The sequence below is a fragment of the Myxocyprinus asiaticus genome, chromosome 43 (genome assembly GCF_019703515.2).
Source record: "Myxocyprinus asiaticus isolate MX2 ecotype Aquarium Trade chromosome 43, UBuf_Myxa_2, whole genome shotgun sequence".
NCBI lineage: Eukaryota > Metazoa > Chordata > Actinopteri > Cypriniformes > Catostomidae > Myxocyprinus > Myxocyprinus asiaticus.
The window spans coordinates 26,277,073-26,302,030 of NC_059386.1; the positions used below are offsets into that span (position 1 = coordinate 26,277,073).

The 24,958-nt window shown below is 39.5% G+C and overlaps 1 protein-coding gene across 5 annotated transcripts in view; it reads left to right on the plus strand.

Annotated features, from left to right (window-relative positions):
- The window catches only part of LOC127433501 (protein furry homolog), a 94,695-nt gene that overhangs the window by 65,913 nt on the left and 3,824 nt on the right, over positions 1-24,958 (plus strand). For 2 of the 5 annotated variants that reach the window (XM_051685464.1, XM_051685465.1), the window contains exons 33-59: positions 467-613; positions 729-897; positions 1,049-1,139; positions 1,396-1,478; positions 2,631-2,781; positions 4,781-4,884; positions 5,599-5,784; positions 9,365-9,566; positions 10,327-10,448; positions 10,569-10,756; positions 10,834-10,928; positions 11,847-12,460; positions 12,970-13,067; positions 13,309-13,485; positions 13,880-14,020; positions 14,165-14,347; positions 16,436-16,600; positions 16,813-16,887; positions 17,145-17,312; positions 20,165-20,362; positions 20,440-20,586; positions 20,815-20,975; positions 21,088-21,298; positions 22,798-22,947; positions 23,071-23,169; positions 23,423-23,506; positions 24,378-24,488. In XM_051685464.1, the coding sequence (XP_051541424.1) occupies positions 467-613; positions 729-897; positions 1,049-1,139; positions 1,396-1,478; positions 2,631-2,781; positions 4,781-4,884; positions 5,599-5,784; positions 9,365-9,566; positions 10,327-10,448; positions 10,569-10,756; positions 10,834-10,928; positions 11,847-12,460; positions 12,970-13,067; positions 13,309-13,485; positions 13,880-14,020; positions 14,165-14,347; positions 16,436-16,600; positions 16,813-16,887; positions 17,145-17,312; positions 20,165-20,362; positions 20,440-20,586; positions 20,815-20,975; positions 21,088-21,298; positions 22,798-22,947; positions 23,071-23,169; positions 23,423-23,506; positions 24,378-24,488 (4,320 nt within the window). Of the gene's footprint in view, positions 1-466; positions 614-728; positions 898-1,048; positions 1,140-1,395; positions 1,479-2,630; positions 2,782-4,780; positions 4,885-5,598; positions 5,785-9,364; positions 9,567-10,296; positions 10,449-10,568; positions 10,757-10,833; positions 10,929-11,846; positions 12,461-12,969; positions 13,068-13,308; positions 13,486-13,879; positions 14,021-14,164; positions 14,348-16,435; positions 16,601-16,812; positions 16,888-17,144; positions 17,313-19,545; positions 20,363-20,439; positions 20,587-20,814; positions 20,976-21,087; positions 21,299-22,797; positions 22,948-23,070; positions 23,170-23,422; positions 23,507-24,072; positions 24,091-24,377; positions 24,489-24,958 lie in introns of those variants that run through there. The other 3 variants (XM_051685462.1, XM_051685460.1, XM_051685463.1) reach the window with 3 other exon arrangements.

A 24,958-nucleotide genomic window follows, 5' to 3' on the forward strand; every position in this document is an offset into this window, starting at 1 on the left:
ATTTATTGGAGCCTGTCTTATTTCTTACTTTTCTTACTTTGATTGTTTTGTGCAATAAGATGTTGTAGTTATTTAGCCTATTTATTTGTGGAATATCTGTTAGTTACCATGTTGAAGTGCTGCGCTTAGCATCCGTATATATCCCACTGAAACGTGTCTGATCGGGGTTACATGACCATAACGGAGCCTAATTATACATTATTATCCTTAACACCGACTAGTCGACTAGTTCAAACAACCTACCGACTAGCCAATACTAACAGAGGTCATTTACATATACAGTTCTTTAAGGGACAGTTAAATTAAACAGTCTGTTTAATTTAGAGTCAGATAGTTGATGGAAAATTATTGTGTGAAACTGATTTATGACTTTAAAAATGATGTTTTTGTGCCAAAAAACCTACAATGCCACAAAAGTGTAGAATAAGGTTGGACAATATCTGAGTTGTTTTCTGTGTCTCATCAGTATGGAGATGAGGTCCCTGGTCCTGAGATGGAGAACACATGGAATGCTCTGGTGACCAATGACAAATGGAGCAACAACCTGAGAATTACTCTGCAGTTCCTGATAAGCTTGTGTGGAGTTAGCAGTGATACCACACTGCTGCCATATGTAAGGAGCACACTTTCACAGACACACTCAACTTATCAGAGCTCCAGTTTTCTGTTGTTACATTGTATTAGGACTTCATAATGGACTAAATTTGTCAATAACATCCTGTTTCCAGATTAAGAAAGTGGTAATATATCTGTGTCGGAACAACACCATTCAAACCATGGAGGAGCTGCTCTTTGAGCTTCAGCAGACAGACCCGGTAAACCCAGTAGTCCTGCACTGTGACAACCCACCATTCTATCGCTTCGCTGCCAGCAACAAGACCTCTGTTGTGGCCTCAGGTGAGACTAAGATACCTCACTTAGGCGATGCCCAGTTAGAATTTCCATGATTGCTCAAGTGATTATTTTACAGGTTATATTTAATGCAGTGTATTCTATAACAAAACATATGGTCTTTAGTTAATAATATATAATTTTTTTATTCACAAAGGCACAACGTCTAGCAGTAACACGGTAGTGGCCGGACAGGAGAACTTCCAGGACACAGATGAGGCAAAGATAGTCAGAGAGAATGAAGAGAGGTGTGTATTGCTTTCGATTTTTTTGTAACTTTTACCACATTTGGAATATGTTTGAAAACCTGGTGTGATTCCTTCCAAGGTAGCATTTTTGGGTATCATAGATGCCTTTGATGGACAAAAATGCTGTCTAGGTAGAAATCTCACTAGGTTTTCAAACACAGCCATTGTATACATGGACATTTAATATGCACTTTAAATGTGTATGTAAATTGTATATTCTCTAATTTGTGTTTTGTACTTACATATGTTTCCATAGGTTCAGCAATGCAGCCCGGGCTCATAACCGCCTGGAATCACGTTATAGCAACAGCTCAGGAGGTTCTTACGATGAGGAGAAAAGTACGTCCATAATGAACAATACCACTGACCTGTACATAGAATGGGTTCAGAGGAACGGATTTATGATTGACACTGTAGTACATTGAGCCCTGTCTGCACCTCAAGTCTTCATAGGTTACTGTCAATATTCCCTCTGATTACTGGAACAGAGCAACTGGTGGTTCACAGCTGTGAATCCACATTTTGACAGATATGGCTGAGGATACATTTACTCTCATTGCTCTATGGCTGTAGATTTTCAACTGTTTATAATTGTTCATACTGTATGCTTTACCAGATTTGACACATATTGTATATGGGTAGTTGGCACATAACGTCTTTTTATCTTCATCAAGATTTTAGGTAAAAATGTATATACATTTTTAAGGAAAGGTTTTTCACTCGTTTTAGGCAACTTTTTGCTTTCACTTGTTCATTTTAAATGGTCCTGCAGTGTGACAAATGAATTTCTAAACAAACAAATATTCCATGTAGTCTCTCAATTAATGAGGTCATAAAAACAGCATGCATAATTATTATAAAATGTCAAATTCCTCAAAGTATTTCAAGTATTTAAAAAACCCATATACCAAAAATCTTGTTTTAAGAAATTCTGTATTAAAATTTTGATACAGGTGTGTGTGCGCCTACAAGCATTTGTGTGTTCTCACGTATGTACGTGCAAACAAATTGTGCAATCATGTTTGCGTGTTCGGTGTGGGAGCTGCCAGTTTGTGGCCTGCCTGCATACCTGTCATGACAGCTGAAGGACAGACGGCAAGACGGCAACTTTAACAGAGATAAATGATTGGCTGATTGGATGATGTGTTCTGACTCGACTCACACTGTATGCTCAAATGAAGTGCCTCCTTTCGATGAGAAATTAGTCCATATTCCACCTGCAACCTGTGGATTGGATTGTCAAAGATTTTATTTAGTTTTTGTCTCTCATATATCTCTCCGTTGTCTTTTTCTTCTCAACTGAAATCAATATTAAATGTCAATTTATTTATTTATTCAGCAAGTAACCATGTAATAAGCGGGAAAATTTAGTCAGTTGCTTATTATCATAAGATAAGTCCTGATCACCCTGTTGGCATTAGTTTTACGATAACAACTGACTGACTGACTGTACATAATCCATTACTTCTTATTTTGTGTTTGTGTTGACAGATGACCCTCTGCCTCCATATGCTGCCTGGTTAATAAGTGTATTGGAGAGTAATAGACCTCAGCCTCTTCCCATGCCTGTAAATGGAGGCTGTTGGGCCCCACTGGTGGACTATCTGCCCGAGACCATCACCCCACGGGGACCCCTTCACAGGTATTTCCTTAACCTGCCTTCAGTTCGTAAACTCTTGATTACCACTTTATTTAACTCTTAAATGCATGGGAAATTCCCTTAAATGCATGGGAAATTTGCCAAACATTATTACATACTTGGGTCTTTAGGAACCTGGCATATATATCTATCACAAATGGATCTACAATTAGCCCAGATAGTGTCAAATGTAAAAAGAAATATTTTAAGACGGTTAGAAAATATAATTTGATATTTTATTTCTCATATATCAAAGACATGATGCAACTAAAATGGTAGAAAAGGGTTCATTACTTCAACACTGAGAATTCATGAGATGCAACTGGCTTTCAAACACATATTGAGCTACACATAATCTACACATAAACTATACGTGTGTATTTTCTCTGGCATTTTTTTAGTCTAAATAGATGCACAATTTACATAGTTTTCAGTAGTACTCCCAAATGACAATAGCTAAATCATGCTGTTCATGTGTTAAACTTGCTATAGTTTACTTCCACATTGCTTCTTCGGGAAATAGCAGTGCTAAATATTAAGACAATCACTGAAACAGTGCCACCTTGAGTAAGAAATAGCATGTATAATGAGTATGTGTACACGCAAATGGAATACTGAAAATTCACCATTGTGGTATAGTATTTATTTTAATGAACATAGTACTAATTTCTCTTGTAATAAACAAAGAAATAAATATCCTGTGATAGTAAACATATATAGATATGAAATATTCATAAATATATGATTTATGAAAGCACAAAAAAGCGACACTATTACAAATCTCGGGTCTTTACTTACCTCAAACACTTTAGGTAATTAAGCAGTTATAAAAAATAGATTCTTTTATCCAAAAAAAACAAAAAAACAATTGTTTTGTTTTTACACTATTCAGAGAAGAAAGGTTGAGAAAAACTAAATAGGTCTGGCATAACTCTAAAAAATGGATGAGGTATAAGGGGGTGGAATGAGGTCACGGGTCACTAAAGAGCCAAGGTATGCATTAAAGGGTTAATATATTCCGACTTATTCCGACTTTCAGATTTATGAAAGGTTGTAATTTCCTAGGTTATTCTTCCTTTTGTGATTTAAGTTTACAGCCTTCCTACAAAAATGCTTGTTATTGAAACCACTCTACAAATACATATATAAACATTTACACAGACATGGACACACACCACAAACTCATCCATACACAGGGTTGCTTTTTTTGTTCAAATGCAGTGGATAGATTTTATTTACCCAGTCCCATAAAACCCTCTTGAGTTCATTTGCTCTTGCATTTTACAGCAGTTACTCACAACTCTGTTTTATTTACAAGAGAGGAACTGTTGTTCCATTACCAGCACAACGGTGATTCTTACCATCATCCTAATGATATTCAAGAATTTTTTGGGGGTGGAGAAGTGGACTGTTATGCATGCGTTGGAGAGTGGTACAGCGAGCGTGTTTAGGATTTTTATAAACTATCTTTCAAGTTAATCAGATCTGGTCAGACTCACTTTGAGACCTGAATGAAAGACATACATCACACCTTTGGCAAGACTCCTGAGATATTAAGAATATGAGCAGAATTGCATAACTGAAATACTTTCTAATAATATACATGCTCAAGTCCCCGACTGTCAGTCAGTTATTTCATGGATCTTGAAATTATTTGGGTGATTTAGAATTCCGGAACAGCACAGCTGTGCCAGACCCCATCAAATTGTTCAGCAAAATATTATTTATATAAAATAATCACTTTTATAAATACGATAGTGTAGAGAAGAGAAAGAAATTCTATTAGGAGATGTTGTGCACCACATTCCAACTTGCATCACCCACACGAGTGCCGTGGCACAATGTGTCAAAGCACATGCATTAACCACAATGCCACAGCTTCAACAATATTTTATTATATACAGTACATATTTCAGCTGATGCTGTGAGCAGTCAGGTTAAGGGTGTATCATTCATCCTGCTGTGTTCTCACATGATGTGTACTGTAAATGTGTGCCGACAGGTGTAACATAGCTGTGATCTTCATGACGGAGATGGTGGTGGACCACAGCGTGAGAGAGGACTGGGCTCTACACCTGCCACTGCTTCTTCATGCACTCTTCCTTGGTAATAACGTCTCTTCCCTTCTCAAGCAAACTTCCCTGATATTATGTTCGGTCATTATTTACTCACCATCATTCCAAAACCATATGCTATTAAGCATTTACACTATTAAGTAAATAATGACAGAAATGTCATTTTTGGGTGAACTATTCCTTAAAGTTTTAAATGTGGGAGAACCCATTATATAATATGTCCCTTTTCAACTCCAAAAGCTTTGACCTTGTACTATATGTATGTATGTCTGAGTCTGTCTCCATGAGAATGCACTCACATCTTTGGTCTGGGATGCCCAGTCTATATAGTGCCTGCAATCTCCACTGTAATTCATCCCAGCAGGTTGTCTGAATAACACAACAATGCAAAAATGTGAAAAATGTCTGTGATGAAAAACAAGGGGAGAAGAAGGAAAGGGAAGGGTGCGAATGCCATCTACCCATTGCTTATCTCTCATGATGTCATCAGTGTTTTTCCTGATGGCTGTGATATTTGTTTTTCAGCCAAAAATATTGCAAGAATGCTTTGTGCTCCATGTTGATCCATGGAAATGTGTAAATAATGTCCATTACATATTATCTTAGATATGCAATGTAGTGGCAGTGGAAACACCCTTTGAAAGTAATTCAATTCAGTCTGAATGTGTTTCATTCCTGTCCACTTTATTGTCTTCTGTTCTATTTAGTTCAGTTAATTTACCTTACTTGATCTCTATTCTCTCAGGTTTGGATCACTACAGACCAGAGGTGTTTGAGCACAGTAAGAGGTTACTTCAGCATCTTCTCATTGCCCTCTCCTGCAACAACAATTTCCAAGTCATCGCCTCCGTCCTTTTGCTAACCAGAGAGATTGGTGACAACAAGACCCTCACTGTTAAATCCAGCTACCAGCCTGAAAACCCCTACACAGGTACCAGAAGTTCTCTACCAAGAATCCAATGTTTGAAGTACTTCAAGTACAGCAAGTATACAAAAATATCCCATTACGCCCACCAAAATTCACTACTAACCAATAGAAGATAATGTATACAGTAAAAATTATACCCACAGTCAAAAACAGCAATTGTTGAGATCAGGTCATCATAGACTCAGACCTAGCCACTTCCCATTGGAAAGAAGAATCGCAAATAAGATCTCTTTAATATCTCAATTGTTTCTCCTAGAGGGCAATGAGACTAAATGGAGAGAAAATGCAGACCTTTGCTGATGTCTCCCCTTACTTAGATTTTTCTCCTAAGAAGAATCTGATAATCTCACATTTATCTTCTCAGAAGTTTCAGTAGAGATCTCAGTAGTTTCACAAACTGTGCACATATTTGTAACGATAGCAAAGTATGCAACTAAAAGTCACAAATGTCAATATACAGTTCTGTGCAATGGCTTAGGCACATAAGATGTTTCACAAAAACATTTGTCTTAAGATGGTTATATCTTCAGCTTTAGTTTGTCAATAGGAAATATACATTTTAGACTCCCAAACTTTCCTTTTGTAAATAGAATAGAATAGAAGAACAGGGAGCCCTTCAACAGATGGCATGCCCCCCACAGAGCCCCCACTGAATATCGAGTCAATCTGGGATTACATGAAGTGACAGAAGCAATTGAGACAGAACTGTAGCAAATTCTCAAAGAAGCTTGGAACATCTTATCTGCCATCATCCAAGAAAAACTTGGTACACCTTAATTGGTGGAATTGGTGCTGTTTTTAAGGCAAAGATAGTCACACCAAATATTTATTTAGCTTTTTTTATGTTAACTGGACTTTGTATGATGTTAATTGAAAAATGAACTTTTTTCAGAAGTGCATAAGACTTCTGCACAGTACTGACTTCTAACGTTCTTACTAAATTCTAACATTCACTCAAATCCAAATGATCAGAGCTATCCACGTTCATTTAATAGATCTTTACTCTTTCTATACATCTAATTAGTGTCTTCTTTTATTTCTCCTACAAAATTAAAGGAGAAACATCTGAGACCAAGTTGATATTTTAATTAAACATAAGTGAGAACTGTAATACTGTAAGTGTACTGAGCTATGAAAGAGCAACCTTTACGCAATAAAATTGTCCTTTGGGTGAAACCTACCCAACTCCTGCCAAAGTATATCATATAACCTGCAGCACAGAGCAAAAATGGTATATGATGCACCTACATTTGCTACACAGCTTAAATTTACAATGAAGAAATAGGTAAGATTTGTTAAGTCAAACCCCAAGGGTTTAGATTTTACCAATTTCAAAGCACTGCAGAATTCAAAGTATTTTATTTTATTATTATTTTTAGCAGCTGCTAGTTGTTTTCATTAGATAAAAGACAGAGGTAGGTAATCAGGAGAGACACTATGCCAAGTCTCATAGTTTTCATGATGAGTGAGGATTTTCTGGCATCTATTCTTTCATCCTGTGTGTCAGTCATATTTCTGTTTCCTTGTTTACTAATAGTTGAAAAGGCACACATGTGAAGAGTCACGGTTGTCAATTAAAGCTTGGAATACAACTAGCATTTTTTAGATATACACTATATTGCCAAAAGTATTCGCTCATCTGCCTTTAGACGCATATGAATTTAAGTGACATCCCATTCTTAATCCATAGGGTTTAATATGACGTCGGCCCAGCCTTTGCAGCTATAACAGCTTCAACTCTTCTGGGAAGGCTTTCCACAAGGTTTAGGAGTGTGTTTATGGGAATTTTTGACCATTCTTCCAGAAGTGCATTTGTGAGGTCAGACACTGATGTTGGACGAGAAGGCCTGGCTCGCAGTCTTCGCTCTAATTCATCCCAAAGGTGCTCTATCGGGTTGAGGTCAGGACTCTGTGCAGGCCAGTCAAGTTCTTCCACACCAAACTCGCTCATCCATGTCTTTATGGACCTTGCTTTGTACACTGGTGCGCAGTCATGTTGGAACAGGAAGGGGCCATCCCCAAACTGTTCCCACAAAGTTGGGAGAATGGAATTGTCCAAAATCTCTTGGTATGCTGAAGCATTCAGAGTTCCTTTCACTGGAACTAAGGGGCCAAGCCCAGCTCCTGAAAAACAACCCTACACCATAATCCCCCTCCACCAAACTTCACAGTTGGCACAATAGAGTCAGACAAGTACCGTTCTCCTGGCAACCGCCAAACCCAGACACGTCCATCAGATTGCCAGATGGAGAAGCGTGATTCGTCACTCCAGAGAACGCGTCTCCACTGCTCTAGAGTCCAGTGGCGGCATGCTTTACACCACTGCATCCGACGCTTTGCATTGCACTTGGTGATGTATGGCTTGGATGCAGCTGCTCGGCCATGGAAACCCATTCCATGAAGCTCTCTACGCACTGTTCTTGAGCTAATCTGAAGGTCACATGAACTTTGGAGGTCTGTAGCGATTGACTCTGCAGAAAGTTGGCGACCTTTGCGCACTATGCGCCTCAGCATCCGCTGACCCCGCTCTGTCATTTTACGTGGCCTACCACTTCGTGGCTGAGTTGCTGTCATTCCCAATCGCTTCCACTTTGTTATAATACCACTGACAGTTGACAGTGGAATATTTAGTAGCGAGGAAATTTCACGACTGGACTTGTTGCACAGGTGGCATCCTATCACAGTACCACGCTGGAATTCACTGAGCTCCTGAGAGCGGCCCATTCTTTCACCCATTGTTTGTAGAAGCAGTCTGCATGCCTAGGTGCTTCATTTTATACACCTGTGGCCATGGAAGTGATTGGAACACCTGAATTCAATTATTTGGATGGGTGAGCGAATACTTTTGGCAATATAGTGTATCTCTGCACTTGTTCATTCTTTGTAAATATGAAAGTTTGATTCTTATCCAAATCATACAGACCTGGGGCAAAGACTACTGGCAAAAAGAAAGCCAAGACTCATTTCAAAACCAGACCACAGATACAATTTAACAAAACATTGGGATCAAACCAGCAACCTTCTTCTTATCAGTCCTGTGTTTTAGCCCACTACACTACCATTATTATTATTGCTCATAGTTAGAGTTAGAGATTTTAACAAACTCCTAACCCTTAGTATTAAACTTTGGTGAATAATTCATCCCACACCATTTTTGCTTTGGACATAAATGATACTGTACCTGAAATCGTACTTCTTGATGTTAATGCTAATACTTTTCTAAGATTTTTGTGTCTCGTATAATGAAACGGGCGAAAAAATAGACTTACATTGAAGGAGGGACCCAAGTCATAAATAGGGACCATAATATCATAGAGGGGGTGGGGTCTTTTAAGTTGGCCCAGCAAGTAACCGCTCTATACAACCTAGCAACTGTATAGCAACACACTAACACACCATACAGAACACTTTAGCAACCACATAGCAATGCCCTGGCAACCACTCACAACCCTAGCATTGTCAGCAAGTTTTGCACGGGCAAACACCACTCACATTTTCTTCAGAAAATGTATAAATCTTGTTTCCTTTACTGTTAATTACTTTTATATTGCATGTCAACTAAACCACACTGTGGTTTGAACAGGGGGGTTTGACTTCCTGCGGGAGTGGCAGGCATCACCAGTGGCAGATTCAGGTCTGAGCTCATCCTCCACCTCCTCCAGTGTGAGTCTGGGAGGAAGCATCGGGAACTTGCCACAGATCACAGCCGACCTGGAAGAGCTGGACGAATCCTCCACAGAGTCAGATGAGAAGACCAACAAACTCATCGAGTTCCTAACTACTAGGTATGTGGCAGTGATTATATATTTATTATGATTATATGGATTTATATCAATTATTTCTACATAAATGTGGATGCAAAATCCCATATCAAACTTCTTAAACTCCCATATAAAGTTAAAACCCACAAACAACTTCACATGGAGCCCATATTTGTTTTTGTTTTTTTGGTCTATAATGATCTAATCTGATCAAGAATGCCTTAAAATGTATTTATCAGGATGTGAGAGACAAAAATGGATCATGCTCAGAAATAGCTAATGAAAGTGTCAAGAAAGATCATGTTTTTCATACAGTATATAGTTAGTAATGCTTAGTTTTATCTCAGCTTTCTGCAAATTTCAAAAATTTGGAACTTATGCAATAGTCTACATAGAACATGATGATGTCAAGGATTTCTAAGCTCACACATCCCCTAGTGGCCAAAGAACAAAAAACATACCCCAATATTTTTTAGATTCGTCATAGATACGGGGCTGTACATGGTGCCACATCTCAAAATTATACCCAGGGACAGATTTAGCAAAATTACCATAATAAAAACTATAATTGTTTTACACATTTTCCCACACATGCAATTGTTTTGGCTGAAGTATGTGAAAAATCTCGACCCCAAATAGTTAGCATTTTTTCTCCGGCAAAACTATTTGGCCTTTCCAGACGACAGTAAATCAGACAATAATTGCAGTAGTTTATATATTTGTGAATTTGGTGGTGGTGGTGGTGGTGTTACAGTGCATGGAGTACTGTCCTGTCATTACTCAGGGCTTTTGGACCACTGTGGTGCCACGAAGACATCACACCAAAGAACCCCAACTCTAAGAGCACCGAGCAGCTCACCAACTTCCTGCGGCACGTAGTGTCTGTATTCAAAGAGTCCAAGTCAGGTAAATACCTAGTGTTTCAGTTTGACGGTTTATACCTGATGGAAAATCGTAGACCTAAATCAGTGTGTGAAATATCTTTGCTGCAGTGGTCGGTTGATAATTGTATCTGTCATGTGTCAGATTTCCATCTGGAGCATCAGCTGAGCGACGTTGCCTTGCAGACGGCTCTCTGCAGTTCCTCCCGTCATTACGCCGGCCGCTCCTTCCAGATCTTCAGAGCCCTGAGACAGCCTCTCTCTTCTCACGCAGTGTCCGACCTGCTCTCACGTCTGGTGGAGGTTGTGGGGGAGCACGGGGATGAAGTACAGGTGTGTGTGCATCAGAGAAAATTAAATAACATCCATGCATTAAATGCTATTAATTTTTATTTCATCTTTCATTCCAGGGTTATGTCATGGAAATTTTGCTAACTCTGGAGTCTGTTGTGGATCATTTGGCTGAATGTCTGAACAACAGTGAACTGATGGCAGCTTTAACGAGGTGAGAAATGTATGCTGTCAATTATGCTGTAAAAATTAATATTTTATTGAAACTCACTCACCGAGCACTTTATTGGGAACACTATAGTCCTAATAAAGTGCCCGACATGGTCTTCAGCAGTTGTAACCCATCTGCTTCAAAGTTCGGCGTGTTGTGCATTCTGAGATGCTGTTCTGCTCACTACAATTATACAGAGTAGTTAACTGAGTTACCGTAGCCTTTCTGTCAGCTCGAACCAGTCTGGGCATTCTTCATTGCCCTCTCTCATCAACAAGGCATTTCTGTCCTCAGACCTTCCACTCACTGGATGTTTTTTGTTTTTGGCACCATTCCGAATAAAGTCTAGAGACTGTTGTGCATGAAAATCCCAGGAGATCAGCAGTTACAGAAATACTTATACCAGCCCGTCTGGCACCAACCATCATGCCACGGTCAAAATCACTGAGATTCATTGAGACATTTTTTTCCCCATTCTGATGGTTGATGTGAACATTAACTGAAGCTCCTTTCCTGTATCTGCATAATTTTATGCATTGCACTGCTGCCACGTGATTGGCTGATTAGATAATCGCATGAATAAGTAAGTGTACAGGCGTTCCTAGTAAAGTGCTCAGTGAGAGTATCTGTCTGCTTTGCGTCTGAGACCTGATCAACCTGACAGGGTTTATTTTGTGATAATGACTTCCTGACTGCACATTTTTCTGCTTATTACACAGCTACTTACCAAGTTAATAAATAAATGGACATGAAATATTGATTTGAGTTTAAAAAAGATATATATTATGTGAGAAGTAAGAGACATGCGAAGTCCAGAGAGCTATGCCAGTAAAGAGTCAGCTTTCATCATAGTTTAAAATATATTAACAAATTAACTGAACTGTTTCTGTCTCTTTTAAACTATTTCTCTTCCATGTCCAGAGACTCATCTCCAGACTTCTTGGTGAGTGGGAAGCTAAATCCAAACCGTAAGAGCACAGGGCAGCTGAACCTGCACCAGCAGGGTGGGACAAATGAGCGAAACAGACACCAACGCAGCTACTCCGTCCCCAAGAAGTTTGGCGAAAGTGGGGAAAACTCCTCCTCCAACCCACCTCGCAGCGCCACCCTGGACCGAATCCAAGCCTGCACCCAGCAGGGTCTTGCCCGCTCCGCCCACAGCACATCCTCCAACTCCACCCGGGCCGACACCAGTGTTATCACCGACCCCTCCCACTCCAGTCACCCCACCAACCTGCTCGCCACCATCTTCTGGGTGGCGGTGTCGCTAATGGAGTCGGACTTTGAGTTTGAGTATCAAATGTCATTGAGGCTGGTTCACAAACTGCTGGCGCGGGTTCCGTTGGATCTCCAGGAAAATAGGGAGAGACTAGAGAAGCTCCAGGCCCAGCTGAGGTGGAGTGGCTTTTCCGGGCTGCAGCAGCTGCTCCTGAAAGGATTCACCTCTCCAGCCACGAACGATCTTACACTGCAGCTGTTCTGTCAGCTCACACCTGTTTCACGAGTGCCGGTGGTGGACTCATCGCAGGCTATAGGTGGGCAGGATGGATACTTGTAGAAGAACATTCTTGAGTTTTTAGCACAAATGTTTAAAGACTTAGCAATCATAAATATTGTCCATCCTAAAAAAAAAAAAACAAGTACGGGTTATTTAACAGACAGAAAACAAAGTGGATTATATTCTGCTCATGAATATCTACAGTAGTTTGCTTGCTATTAAATGCCTTAAAACTAAGTTCGATGGTAATTTCTCTGAGAAAAAATGTAGATATTTGAAAAAATTATTCTGCATCTACACAATTGTAAAAAAATAAAAACCTTGCTGCTGAATAAAAAAAGATAGCAGTATGATGTCATCACAGAGTGATATTTCAGACTATCTGTCAGAGTTCATAAAGAAGAATTGTTTCATTTTAAAATTTTGTTTTTGGTGTGAAGAGCCCTTTAATGTCATGTTAAGGCTTTTTTTGTGAAAGAGACTTTAAGTTTGATCATCTATAAATGTATCTGTTATTTAACTTGTGTCATCTCTTATCCTGCTCAGGTTTTCCTCTGAATGTGCTCTGTCTTCTGCCTCACCTGGTTCAGCACTTCGGTAGTCCTACGCAGTTTTGTAAAGAAAGCGCGGAGAGGATTGCACAGGTCTGCCCCGCCTACTTGTCCGTCTATCACTCCTATTTTAAAACTCACTCTGCTCTTCATTAACATTTACCCCTGAATTCTCCTAATCCTGTAAATACAAAAGGATTCTTATTTCTTATTATGCTCCAGAGAGGTCATCTTCGTTTACTACCACTTTTAGTCTCCAGCCTTAACCACCCCCCCCCCCCCCCCCCCCGGATATACAGTTAATTTGAGCTGTGTTTTGTGATGTGCTCTCCAGGTGTGTTTGGAGGAGAAGGATAAGAACGCTAAACTGTCTCATCTGGCCCATGTAATGACCCTCTATAAGACTCGCTCCTACACCAGAGACCCCTTTTCCTGGATTAACGTGGTCTGCCGCTACCTGCACGAGGCCTTCTCAGATATTACGCTCAGTCTGGTGACATATATGGCTGAGGTGAGCTGGATCCTGACTTGCCCAGGTGCTTTAAAGGGATAGTGCACCCAAAAATGAAAGTTCTGTCATAATTTACTCACCCTTATGTTGTTCCAAACCTTTGGGATACAAAAGGAGATATAAGGCAGGATGTTAGCTTCAGTTACCATTCACTTTTATTGCATATTTGTTCCACACAATGAAAGTGAAAGGTGACTGAGACTAGCATTCTGCCTAACATCTTTGTGTTCTATAGAAGAAATAATAATCAATCGGGTTTGGAACAACTTGATGGTGAGTGAATTATGACAGGATTTTTAATTTTAGGTGAGCTATCGCTTTAAACACAATGCTGATATTGTGTGTGAAGCACGCAGTTTTAACATCACCTGACCTCTCACCCTTTTCTCTGTAGTTACTAGATAAAGGATTACCCAGCATACAACAGCCGCTGCTGCAGATCATTTACAGTCTGCTCAGCCACATGGATTTGGCAGGAATTCAAGTCAAACCTTTCAATGTAGAGGTGCTCAAGACCCTCGAGAAATTTGTACAGGTAAGATCCATTCAATGCATTAAATCTAATGGGACCATTAGAATTATATTGGTTCAAATTGAAACTGAGTCTTCTTGTTATGTGTAAGATTTTAAAAGATGTTTCAATCTGTTGTTTTAATACCAAAACATGTTTGTTCTCTAGACTGTTCACTGGAAGGAAGCTCTAAACATTTTGAAGCTGGTTGTTTCTCGCTCTGCAAGCCTTTCCCTACCATCTTACGCCCATGGCGACCTGGCCAACCTGGAGGTTAGCCGTATGATGTGGGATGGCTCATCTAAAGCTCTGCCAGGAAAAATACTGGAATTCCATTTTGACATTTCTGAGGTATATTACTGCACACAATACCTTTCTGCTGCTCAGTTGGCTGTACAATACAGTTGTGCTGCTCAAATGGCTCTGCACAATTGTTCACAAGCATATTGTTTGCTGTTTGCTGCAGGCACGAACAGCTCTTTAAGAAAATCAGAGTGTATGTCAGAGCACAGCAAAGGTGCTGTTGTTGTTTTTGAACATATTTGTTTTGAGTTCCCTTGAGGGCACAGCCTCTTTTCCTTTGTTTTTGGTACATTTTAGGACAAAGGGAGGTAGCTCAAGTTCTCAGTTTGCTTTCAGATGGAGAAATGAGAATAATAGCCGACAGCAATTTGGAGAGATGTGTTTTGACTGCAATCATGATTAATGACCGACTGCTCACAATAAAGAGTGGAGGGGGGAGCCAGCCTCAACAAAGGTTTCTGCTGCAACCACATGAACAACAGGATGTGATATCAGACCTTATAAGGTGACTTCAGGGAAAGTGGCTGCTCTCTGCAGAAATCCCTACTGAAAACACAAACTTAGACCAGTATTAAATATCCATGCTGCTTCAGGCTGGTTTAGCGGATGAATCTTCTGGTTAAACAGTATGATCTCTCCGCTGAAGCTGGTTGACCACAAATGTTTTGTTGGTTAAAGAGATAGTTCACCCCAAAATTTAAATTCTCTCATCATTTACTCACCCTCATGCCATCCCAGATGTGTATGACTTTCTTTCTTCTGCAGAACACAATCGGAAGATTTTTAAAAGAATATCTCAGCTCTGTAGGTCCATACAATGCAAGTGAATGGTGGCCAGAACTAAGGCATAAAGCAAGCAAATCAGTAATCCATAAGATTCCAGTGGTTAAATCCATATCTTCAGAAGCGACAAGATAGGTGTGGTTGAGAAACAGATCAATGTTTAAGTCCTTTTTTACTGTAAATCTACAGTCAAACAGCCCTACTATGCACATTCACAAGAGTTCTTCTTCTTCTGTGCACATCGCCACCTACTGGGCTGTTGTGCAAATTTGATTTACTTTTCCTTTTGCGAATTGGCAAAAAACAGAAGAAGAGGAACTCGATCCTCTCGTGAACACGCATATTATGGCTGTTTGACAGTAGATTTATTGTAAAAAAGGACTTAAATATTGATCTGTTTCTCACCCACACCTATCATATCGCTTATGAAGATATGGATTTAACAACTGGACTCTTATGGAGATTACAAGTTCTGACTACCATTCACTTGCATTGTATGGACATACAGAGCTGAGATATTCTTCTAAAAATCTTTGTTTGTGTTCTGCAGAAGAAAGTCATACACAGTTAGGCAAGCAGCTCTATAAACAGCTTTTTCAGTGTCAGTTCTGGTCATTGTATTTTTAGGGGGCTTTCACGCTGGCAATTTAGTTAGAAACAGAGCACGGTTCGTATGAAAAATTTTGCAGACCGGGGAGCGGGCTGTGGTACCGAACCCGATACTACCTCTAGGATGTGGTATTTGACATGGTTCGCATGAGTGAGAAAGCAACATGTACTCTGGTCCGATGGGAACAATCGCACTCACATTCGGACGGCAGCAAACGTGCCCAGTATGAAAACCACCTCAAAGACAGAACTGATCTGGAATCAGAACTTCTGGAATGAAAACTTTATTTGAGGTTGCCCTCTTGTGGCTTCACATGTAACTACAGGAAACCCTCACTTCCCAGAATTGGTCCTTGCCTCTTATCCGCCCTGATGAAAGCATTGATATCCTGTCCAGATGGAGTGGGTGCAGACTGATAAGGACTACAGTAATTAGGCTCTTTTTCCTCACATGCTAGTTTATCTACTTGAAGGCTGTTGAGGCACAGGGCAGCTATGATTCATGGGTAATGGGGGGTGTAGTACTGGGCAAGAACCATGTGTATATGAGTCTATAAGTGTCTGAAAACTGCACGGACCCCCATTCTCTTGCTTATATGTTTATGTTCATGTTTCTGTAGGTGGATATGTGTGTAACCATGTCTGTTGAGCTTCTATTGCGTTCTAAGTCTATAATGTACAATTGGTTTGATTTTGAAAAATGAATGACGGATGAATTGTATGTATGTATGCATGTGTTTACAGACACCGGTTATTGGGCGCAGATATGATGACCTGCAAGGATCAGGGGGGCGAGATGGGAAAGCCCGTGCCATTGCAGTGACCCGCAGTACATCCTCCACCTCTTCAGGGTCCAACTCAAACACTGTCCTGGTACCAGTCAGCTGGAAAAGGCCACAATCATCACAGGTGTCAAACACTTTACACCTGTTCATGTTAAGAGGAGGGGAAAATCATGTCTTAATTGACTTTTTGAGTTACTCTATACATTGTCAGGCATTTTTTGTGTCATTTGCCTTTTACCGTGACTTGAATGTACCATGGCTCTTAATTTCTGCTATCAGATCAGCACCTTCAAATGAAATCTGATTTTAACTGACAATTTTCTTTTTTCTCCCCAGAAGCGAACAAGAGAGAAGCTGGTAAATGTTCTGTCACTCTGCGGACAGGAAGTTGGACTCACCAAAAACCCATCTGTAAGTTCTCACTCCATCTTTTTAAGTCCACACACTGTACCTTACTTCCTGTCTGTTTCTTTATAAAAAAAAAAAGTAAATGTCCACGTAACAGCTACAAAAGAATCCCCTCTATGCAGATGCAAATCATTCATTTGGCATACTTACCATGCATCTAATGCGATAACAAATGAAGAACCACTTTGGTGTGATCTTTTACAATACCCAAAGGGGACCAGACACCATACTGACCCCACTGTCTCGGTTATGTGTCTCAGGTGATCTTCTCATCCTGCGGTGATCTGGACCTGATGGAGCATCAGCCTAGCCAGGTTTCCTCTGAGGATGGGACCCGTGAGGACACACTTGATGATACAACATCCGAGCAGCAGTTCAGAGTCTTCAGAGACTTTGACTTCCTTGATGTGGAGCTGGAAGATGGAGAGGTCAGTGGAGAACACTGAACATTTGTTTTGTATCTCATAGAAAGTATTTGGCATTAATTGTAGAAATATGATTTTTATTAATTTAATTTTAGCTGTATAGACAACACAGTAAATTGTTACTTAGTGTACCGCCTTTGAACAAAGGCTAGAATTCTTCAACAAGGCAAGAATTCTTCAAAGGCAAATATTGAATGTCATCTGTAGACTTTGGGTCTGTTCCAAAACTTGGTAAGATGCCTCACTGTCTCCTGTCTGCAAAGGCAGCTTTCTTTTATGGCTGCATCCTAAATTAACTGGAGCCTCATTAACAGGGCCAAATGGACCTTGCATTTTCTGCGCTGATTTTTAGGGAAAGTCTGCAGAATTCTGCGGAAGGGATTTAAACATATCAAAATTTATTAAAGATACCTGAGAGTACTACACTCTTCTTGGTTGCTAAAAGCATCATGAAATTAGCCAAAATATTTAATAAACAAACATGCAAGGGATGGGCAATGCGTAGAAATTTTATGAATGACAGACGTCGCAATTCTGCTGTGTTCTGCCATTCAATTTAGGCCTGCTCATAAGACACAGATTTGAAACACTCTTCATACAGGGATGCAAACTCCTCACCTTTCGGCAAATTTGCTATTTTGAAATGTTTTAGTTTTATGTGGGGGGGGGGGTCTCCCACGTAATTGATTACAGCAGCGGCCAATCGCATGCTTGGCAACTGCAGTCCTACTGAGGCAGATTGCTTGATTGATTACAGCTAAAGCCAACCACGTGCTTGGCTACAGCAGCGCGTGCACAGTGATTCTGCTTCTTACAGGAATGGAGCATCAAGGGCCCGAAAGCAGCACTCGTGAAACTTCTCATTTTAAAAACAAACTGAAGGGGCATGTTGTTCGTTCACTTTGGCATCAGCATATGAGTCTACCTTGTTCATCAAGGAGAAAAAGCAGCAGAAGAGCTATTAATGTGTAAAAGTGACTGATGTTTATACACATTAAGGGGCTTTTACATGACTCGCGTTAGCGCTGCTGAATACATTGAAGTCTATGGAGTGACGCATCAGTGCAACACCGGCTGTGACGCTTGTCATATGGAGGATAAAGTGGCACTTGATGCTGCCATTGAACGGAACGTTGACGCCTCGACTCAAGTCATTTGAAAGGCGCTTTACGATGACAAAAGGACATTATTGAAACAAATGATTATTATTATTAGGCTATTATTATTGTCTTTTCTGATAAAAGTCATGCTCGGCAGTTGGAATACTGTAGGAAAATTATAGATATTTTTATTTTAGATTATTGCTTTGTTCTTATAATGCTTAAACATTCTTATGAAGTCAGACATTTACATTTGAATAAAGGAGAAGGGTTAGGACATTATTGAAACTCATTATTATTATTAGACTATTACTGTTGCCTTTTTGGATGAAAAGTCATGCTCAGCAGTTCACAAACTGAAGGAGAATTATAGAGTCTGCTTTGTTCTTATAATGCTTAAACACTGTTAAGGCTTGTTAGATTTCTAATCAAAAAGATTCAATGGCTCACTCTTAGCACATAAGTCGCTCATTTGTCGTCACTTAGTGGCATCTCTAGAAGTGGTCACTGATCTAATCAGTAAATTTATGAAACAGACGAAAGCCACACTTCCCAGTTTCATTAATTTAAATAGCGTTTCTCACACGGTGCACACAGGAGACTAGACTCACAACTGATTTTAATACAAGTGATGCGAGAGGACCGATGCAATACTTTAATGAGCATAAATACTGTATACTGTACATAGCAAACACACATTTTGCGTGAAATATTATTTTTTGTAGATATTTTTCAGTATTTAATGGATTATAAGTATATTTATACTCCAAATATCTCTTGCTTCATTGGCCATCTTGGATTTATTTTTACACCGAGCTCGTCACAGTGCATTCTGGGATCGCCTGGCCAGAGAAGGATACATAAGATACTACCTTAGAATTTGGCCAAAACAAGGTATCTTATGAGGCAACATAATTAAGATATTTACCTTTTTGATGCCTTAAAATGCTGCCTCTGGTGGCAGCTCACTTGGTTTTGGAACAGACCCTTTGTCTTTCTTTCTTTCTTTCTTTTACTTATGCTGATCAGAGACTGCCTGACCCTCTCTCTGTCTGACTAATGTGTCCATTGCGTTTCCTCTGTTCTTTCTCACTGTGTGGCTAACACTCTATCTCTTTCTCTCCTGTGTTGCCTAGGAGCTGCAGGTAAGAATGCCTTTATTAGCATGCGACCTAGTGAATGGCAGAGATCTTGTGTCCATACAGTCACTTTGATGTGTGTCAGGGCTCTCATCTAGGCTCTCATCTGTCATAGGCTGCTGTTGCTCAAGAGATGATTTGTTTCTTGTTGTACAATATGTGGATTTCATGTTACATACTGTAGAAATGCATGTTAATAGCATCTCATGCCAAGGAATTTGTTTCATTCACATTAAATCATTACTCATTACTCGCTGCTGTTTAAGTAGAAAACATCTTAAATTTAGGTGATTACTAAATACTTTCCTATTTACTTGAAAATATGTTTTAAGACCATAAAGCCTTTATAAATTACCCTATTGTTGTGTTTGGCTTTGTTTTCCCAATACTACAAAAGAGGTTGGTGGGTTTTTTTAGTCATTTGCAATGCTGAAACACTATCAGGTATTGGTCTATTGTATATTTGACATGTACAAAACAGTTTACTGTGTTTGCATGTGTTCTTTATTTTTGCATGATCCGGACTTCCTTTGGCCAGAAATGGTGCAATAGTCCAAACATATATCAACTCATGTAGGTGTGTATTGCTGAATCAGTGCTGCATGTGTGTTTTTAGGGTGAGAGTATGGATAACTTTAACTGGGGAGTGCGTCGGCGCTCTCTAGACAGCACAGACCTGACTGAGCTCCTGGAGGAGAGTCAGCACTCAGACAGCACCCCCTGCATTGGCCTCCACGACCCCCAGCAGGACTCGGATGACTCATCTGAGGAAGAGTCCAATTCCACCAGCCAAAGCCTCTCCCACTCTCAACTAGTATGCCTGTCTATCTATCTATCTGTCTGTCTGTCTGGTAAGGTAATTTTCTAAAGCTGGGCTTTTTCTTATATCAGACAATGAACCTGTCCCCATCAGAGGACACCAATCATACAGACTCACTGTCCACTTCTTATGACACCACATCAGCTGATCCAAACTCTCTGAATGCTGCGACACCCTGCTTGGGAACATCACTACCAGATGACCATATCATGCCACGCGTATGTTTAATAGTACATTAAGCCATTTAAAACCTCTTCTCAGAGTCCAAATGCCAATTAACAAACCTAGAACCTAGCTGTGTTGAAACATCTACTTTTATCATGCAGTTTTAAACAATTTTTGGTTTCTTTGTGAGAATTATTTAAGGACTGGTATAGTTTAGATTTGCAGAGGAAAACACTTAGAAGAGAATATTTATCTAAAATGACCCTCTCTCATATTCACAGGTTTTGCCAGAAGATGAAGACTCTAACGTCCAAGAGGATGACTTGTCATTTTGTGTGAGTGAGCTCCCAATGAGGTTTGACTGTGGGTCCAGCACCAATCTGGACCTTCCGGCAGACCAGGACCGCTCTGGAATGAACCAGAACCCAAACTCCCTGCCCAGGTGAAAACTGATACACTGCAGTGCTGTTTTATAGCAGGAGGGAGTGGCAATGAAATGCGTATTCCAAAGCAAACTAGCATGGTTATTGAAGGGTATATTCTGTTTTCCATAGCTACCATTTTGGGGAGGACCGAGATGATCTGGATGAGCTGGGCTTTCCTCCTCCACCCTCCCCCTTCTTCTCTGCCATCTTGGCAGCATTTCAGCCTACAGTGTGTGACGACGCAGAGGAAGCCTGGCGGAGTCACATCAACCAACTGATGTGTGATACAGATGGGTCTTGCGCTGTCTATACCTTCCACGTTTTCTCCGCACTGTTTCAGGTAACGTGCCTCTTGAATATCGACACAGACACTAGTCATGTTTGAAAATATCTTAATTTATTCAGCAGGGATGCACCAATATGAAAATTTGTAGCCGATACCGATATTAACAAACTGTAGGTCGATAACGATATGGATACTGATATTTTGCAACTTACCTTATTTTGTCATCAGATCACTGTTTTACTTAGAACAGCTTAAGAAATAAACAAAGAGTTACAAAATATTTTTACTGTTCTAAAAATAAATAATTTCCATTGAAAATGACAGTCAATAATTTTAAAGAGAGCCACAGTGAAAGATACATACAAGATAAAATGATTCAACAACAAAAAAAAAGAGATACAAAAAAGTACTAAATATGATAACATGATGATTGATATGAAAACAAAAATGTTGTACTTATAAAACATTTTTGCACTTCATATATGTAAGTTCCGCTTTCACATCTGTCTTTCCGCATTAACGTGTGAAGAGACAGTTTTTAGGAGTGCCAACCATTTTACATTCTGTGGCTATTATAATTTCTGGATTGTATAATTTCTGGAGTTTTTACAAAGTGAATTACTAATTAATTATAAATAAACCATCAGTTTTTCATATCTACGCTTTCATGCTTATAACCGATATGCTTATAGTTTTAATTTGGTCAATAATTGGTCGATAAATATCGGCAGCCGATACATAGGTGCACCCATATTATTCAGCAATCCATTTAGGTTTGATTCTAGCCTGGATTAACTCTTGAATGCTAAAAGATTTCCACAGTCATCAAAAACCTGGGAATTTCAGGAAGTTTTTAAATTGTGATTTCCAACCCTGGAAAAATTTCTATTGACATTTCTATTGTGAATATACATTTTTCTAGTTATGCTCAGCTCTAAAGTAGGCTATTTCATTGGCTCTTTGTAAGTAGAATCCTTATTTAGTAATAAAAAACAAAGTCATGGAAATGCATTGGTCAAAAGGAGTGGGAACAATATAAGCACAAATTCAGAAGTAGTTGGAAGATCAGATTTTCAAATCAAATGCAGCTGTCATATTGGTTACTCAGCTACTGTATCATTGGCTAGTGTACAACAGATTGTCCATCTGTAAGATCATTTAACAGCTAATTCGAAATACTCTGAAATATCACAGTCAAACACAGCATGCAAGGAGTGCTACTTGGGTGTGTAATAATTCCCACTGGTGCTCTTTGGATAATGGATATTTTGTTCAGATGCTATAGTGGTCCAAGGCACTCAGAGTAGATATTAAAACATACCACAAACTGACGCATTGTGGCTTACATGATGAAGGCTTTGTAAGCCACAACATGTCGACTTGTGGTATGTTTTAATCCGATAGCCATGACTTAATAAAGGCTTTTTACAAATGTAAACCCTACTCTGAGTGCCTTGGATCACTAGACCATCTACTCTAATTTTTAATTTGTGTGAAATAAACTGTTACACCAAGTAAATTGCTGCAATTTTGTAATTCATTTTCCTCTACAGAAAATCCAGAATAAGTTCTGCTCGCTGACCAGTGATGCTGCCAGTTACCTTGGAGAGGGCCTGAGGGGAATTGGGTCCAAATTTGTACAGTCATCAGAGATTTTGGCCATTTGCTTGGACTGTCCCACTTTGTATGTGGATGCAGAAACGGTAAGTGAATTTATAAACCAAAAAGACAATGGTGCTAAATTAATTGCATGACTACATCATTGACCTCTCAAATGATTGTGAAAAATCATTTTGTGGACAAACTGTATTCTTGTCATCTTGTAGATCATTTCTTATGGGCTTCTAGAGAAGATGAAGTTCTGTGTTCTTGAGCTGCAGGAGTATCTAGACACATACAACAGTCGGGCGGAAGCAGCCATCTCAGTAAGTCATCCTAGTCTGCCACCCATACTCATACTGACGCACTGGAAGCTACTACAGTACATACTGTAGATTGAAGCATTTTTGATCACTAGGTTTGTGTAGGTGCTCCATATAATTCTCTGCAAACCTTTATACATTATCAGAATATGCCCAAATTATGATTTATTTTGGAATAATGGTCAAACAATCAGTTGTTAGACTAACCTGTTTTGATTGAAGTTAGTTCAGTCCTTATCCTCTCCTTTTTCAACAGTGGTTGCAGAACTGTAAAGTGACATTTCCAAGTTATTCTGGTGACAGTGTGATCACCTGCCAGCCTGGAGAATCTGAGGAGAAGGTGAAAACAGCCTCCTATATAACTTCCTTTATGTACATAAGAAAATAAAGCTAAGAATGAGCAGTGTTTGTCCCTCAGTAGCACAGTTTGTCAGGATAATTAATGAAGGCTAGCCCTTCCATCATTTCACTGTATAGGGCCTACTTAAATAAAATTTAGAATACGTACATAGATCCTATCGGATCTGCGCTTACATTTGAGGTTTGGCCTTATTTAAAACAGTCTTCAATATACTAATTGAGTATACTAATCAATATTAGTTATATGAAAACAGACATGTATACCTCCCTATACCTCACTCTTCTGCAAAACCATTTTGCATTATTTTTACTTTTTAACCCTCTCTTCTCCTCTGTCTTTTTACTCTCTGTGGCTCATTCTCTTTATCTTCTAAATGGTTTTATATGGGTCGGTTCTTGACTGCCACTAATCCACTAATGATGTGGATGTGATTCTTGGCACAGTGTCAATGCTACACTATTGGCACACATTGCATGCTGGGTATTAATACTGTCTGTTTCTCCCTTCTCAACTCTTTCCTGTTTTGTGACTTGCTTGCTCTGCAGCAAATGGAAACTCTGGCTGTAAGTTTGACACTGAGAACTGTTCTCTCTTATTCATCTTTTAGAGCGAGTGATCTGTGTTTACAAGGAATGGCTGTTAAAATGCACATCCTTAGTTTACAGCTTTAGAGTTTAGTGCATGCTTTTTTTCACAGTTCAATTTACCTGACAATAACTTAACAATGAATTGAACATGCTTATTGGATGGGAGAGTTTGGTATTTACCATTTGTATCTGTTCATGGCTTGAGCATATGCCTTATTACTTTACCATGTCATGTGACTAATGTATCCCTGTGTCCTCCAAAGCAACTGGAGTTGTGCCAGAGACTGTACAAGCTTCACTTTCAGCTCCTTCTGCTGTTTCAGTCCTACTGTAAACTCATTGGACAAGTGAACACCATCAGCTCTTTGCCAGAGGTACACAATACACAACTCATAATCCTTGAGACACATCACAGTCAGCCCTTTTTCAAAAACAATTGATTGTAATATCTTTCGTATAGTGGGCATTCTTAAAATCAGCCTGAATTAAATCTGAACAAACACTGCGGCTTGTATTTACTTAAAGGTGCATTTAATAACTTTCCAATGTAAAAAATTAATCATTCCCTTTGAAGTGTAGTGATCGACCAATATATCGGCGAGGCCGATAAATCAGCAGATATTTGGTATTTTTTAAATTATTGGCATCGGCCGATCAATTTTTCCGTTTGGCCGATTCGTTTCTTGAGCCACAACAGACAGATTGATAGTGCAACTTCAAAGTAAAAGTGCTTCAATTGCGCTATAAGTAAATGTCATATTCAATGTGCACTATATGTACAATTAGATTGATTCGATCCTTTTATGAGAAATGTGATTGCTAATGCACACATAGAGTTGTTATT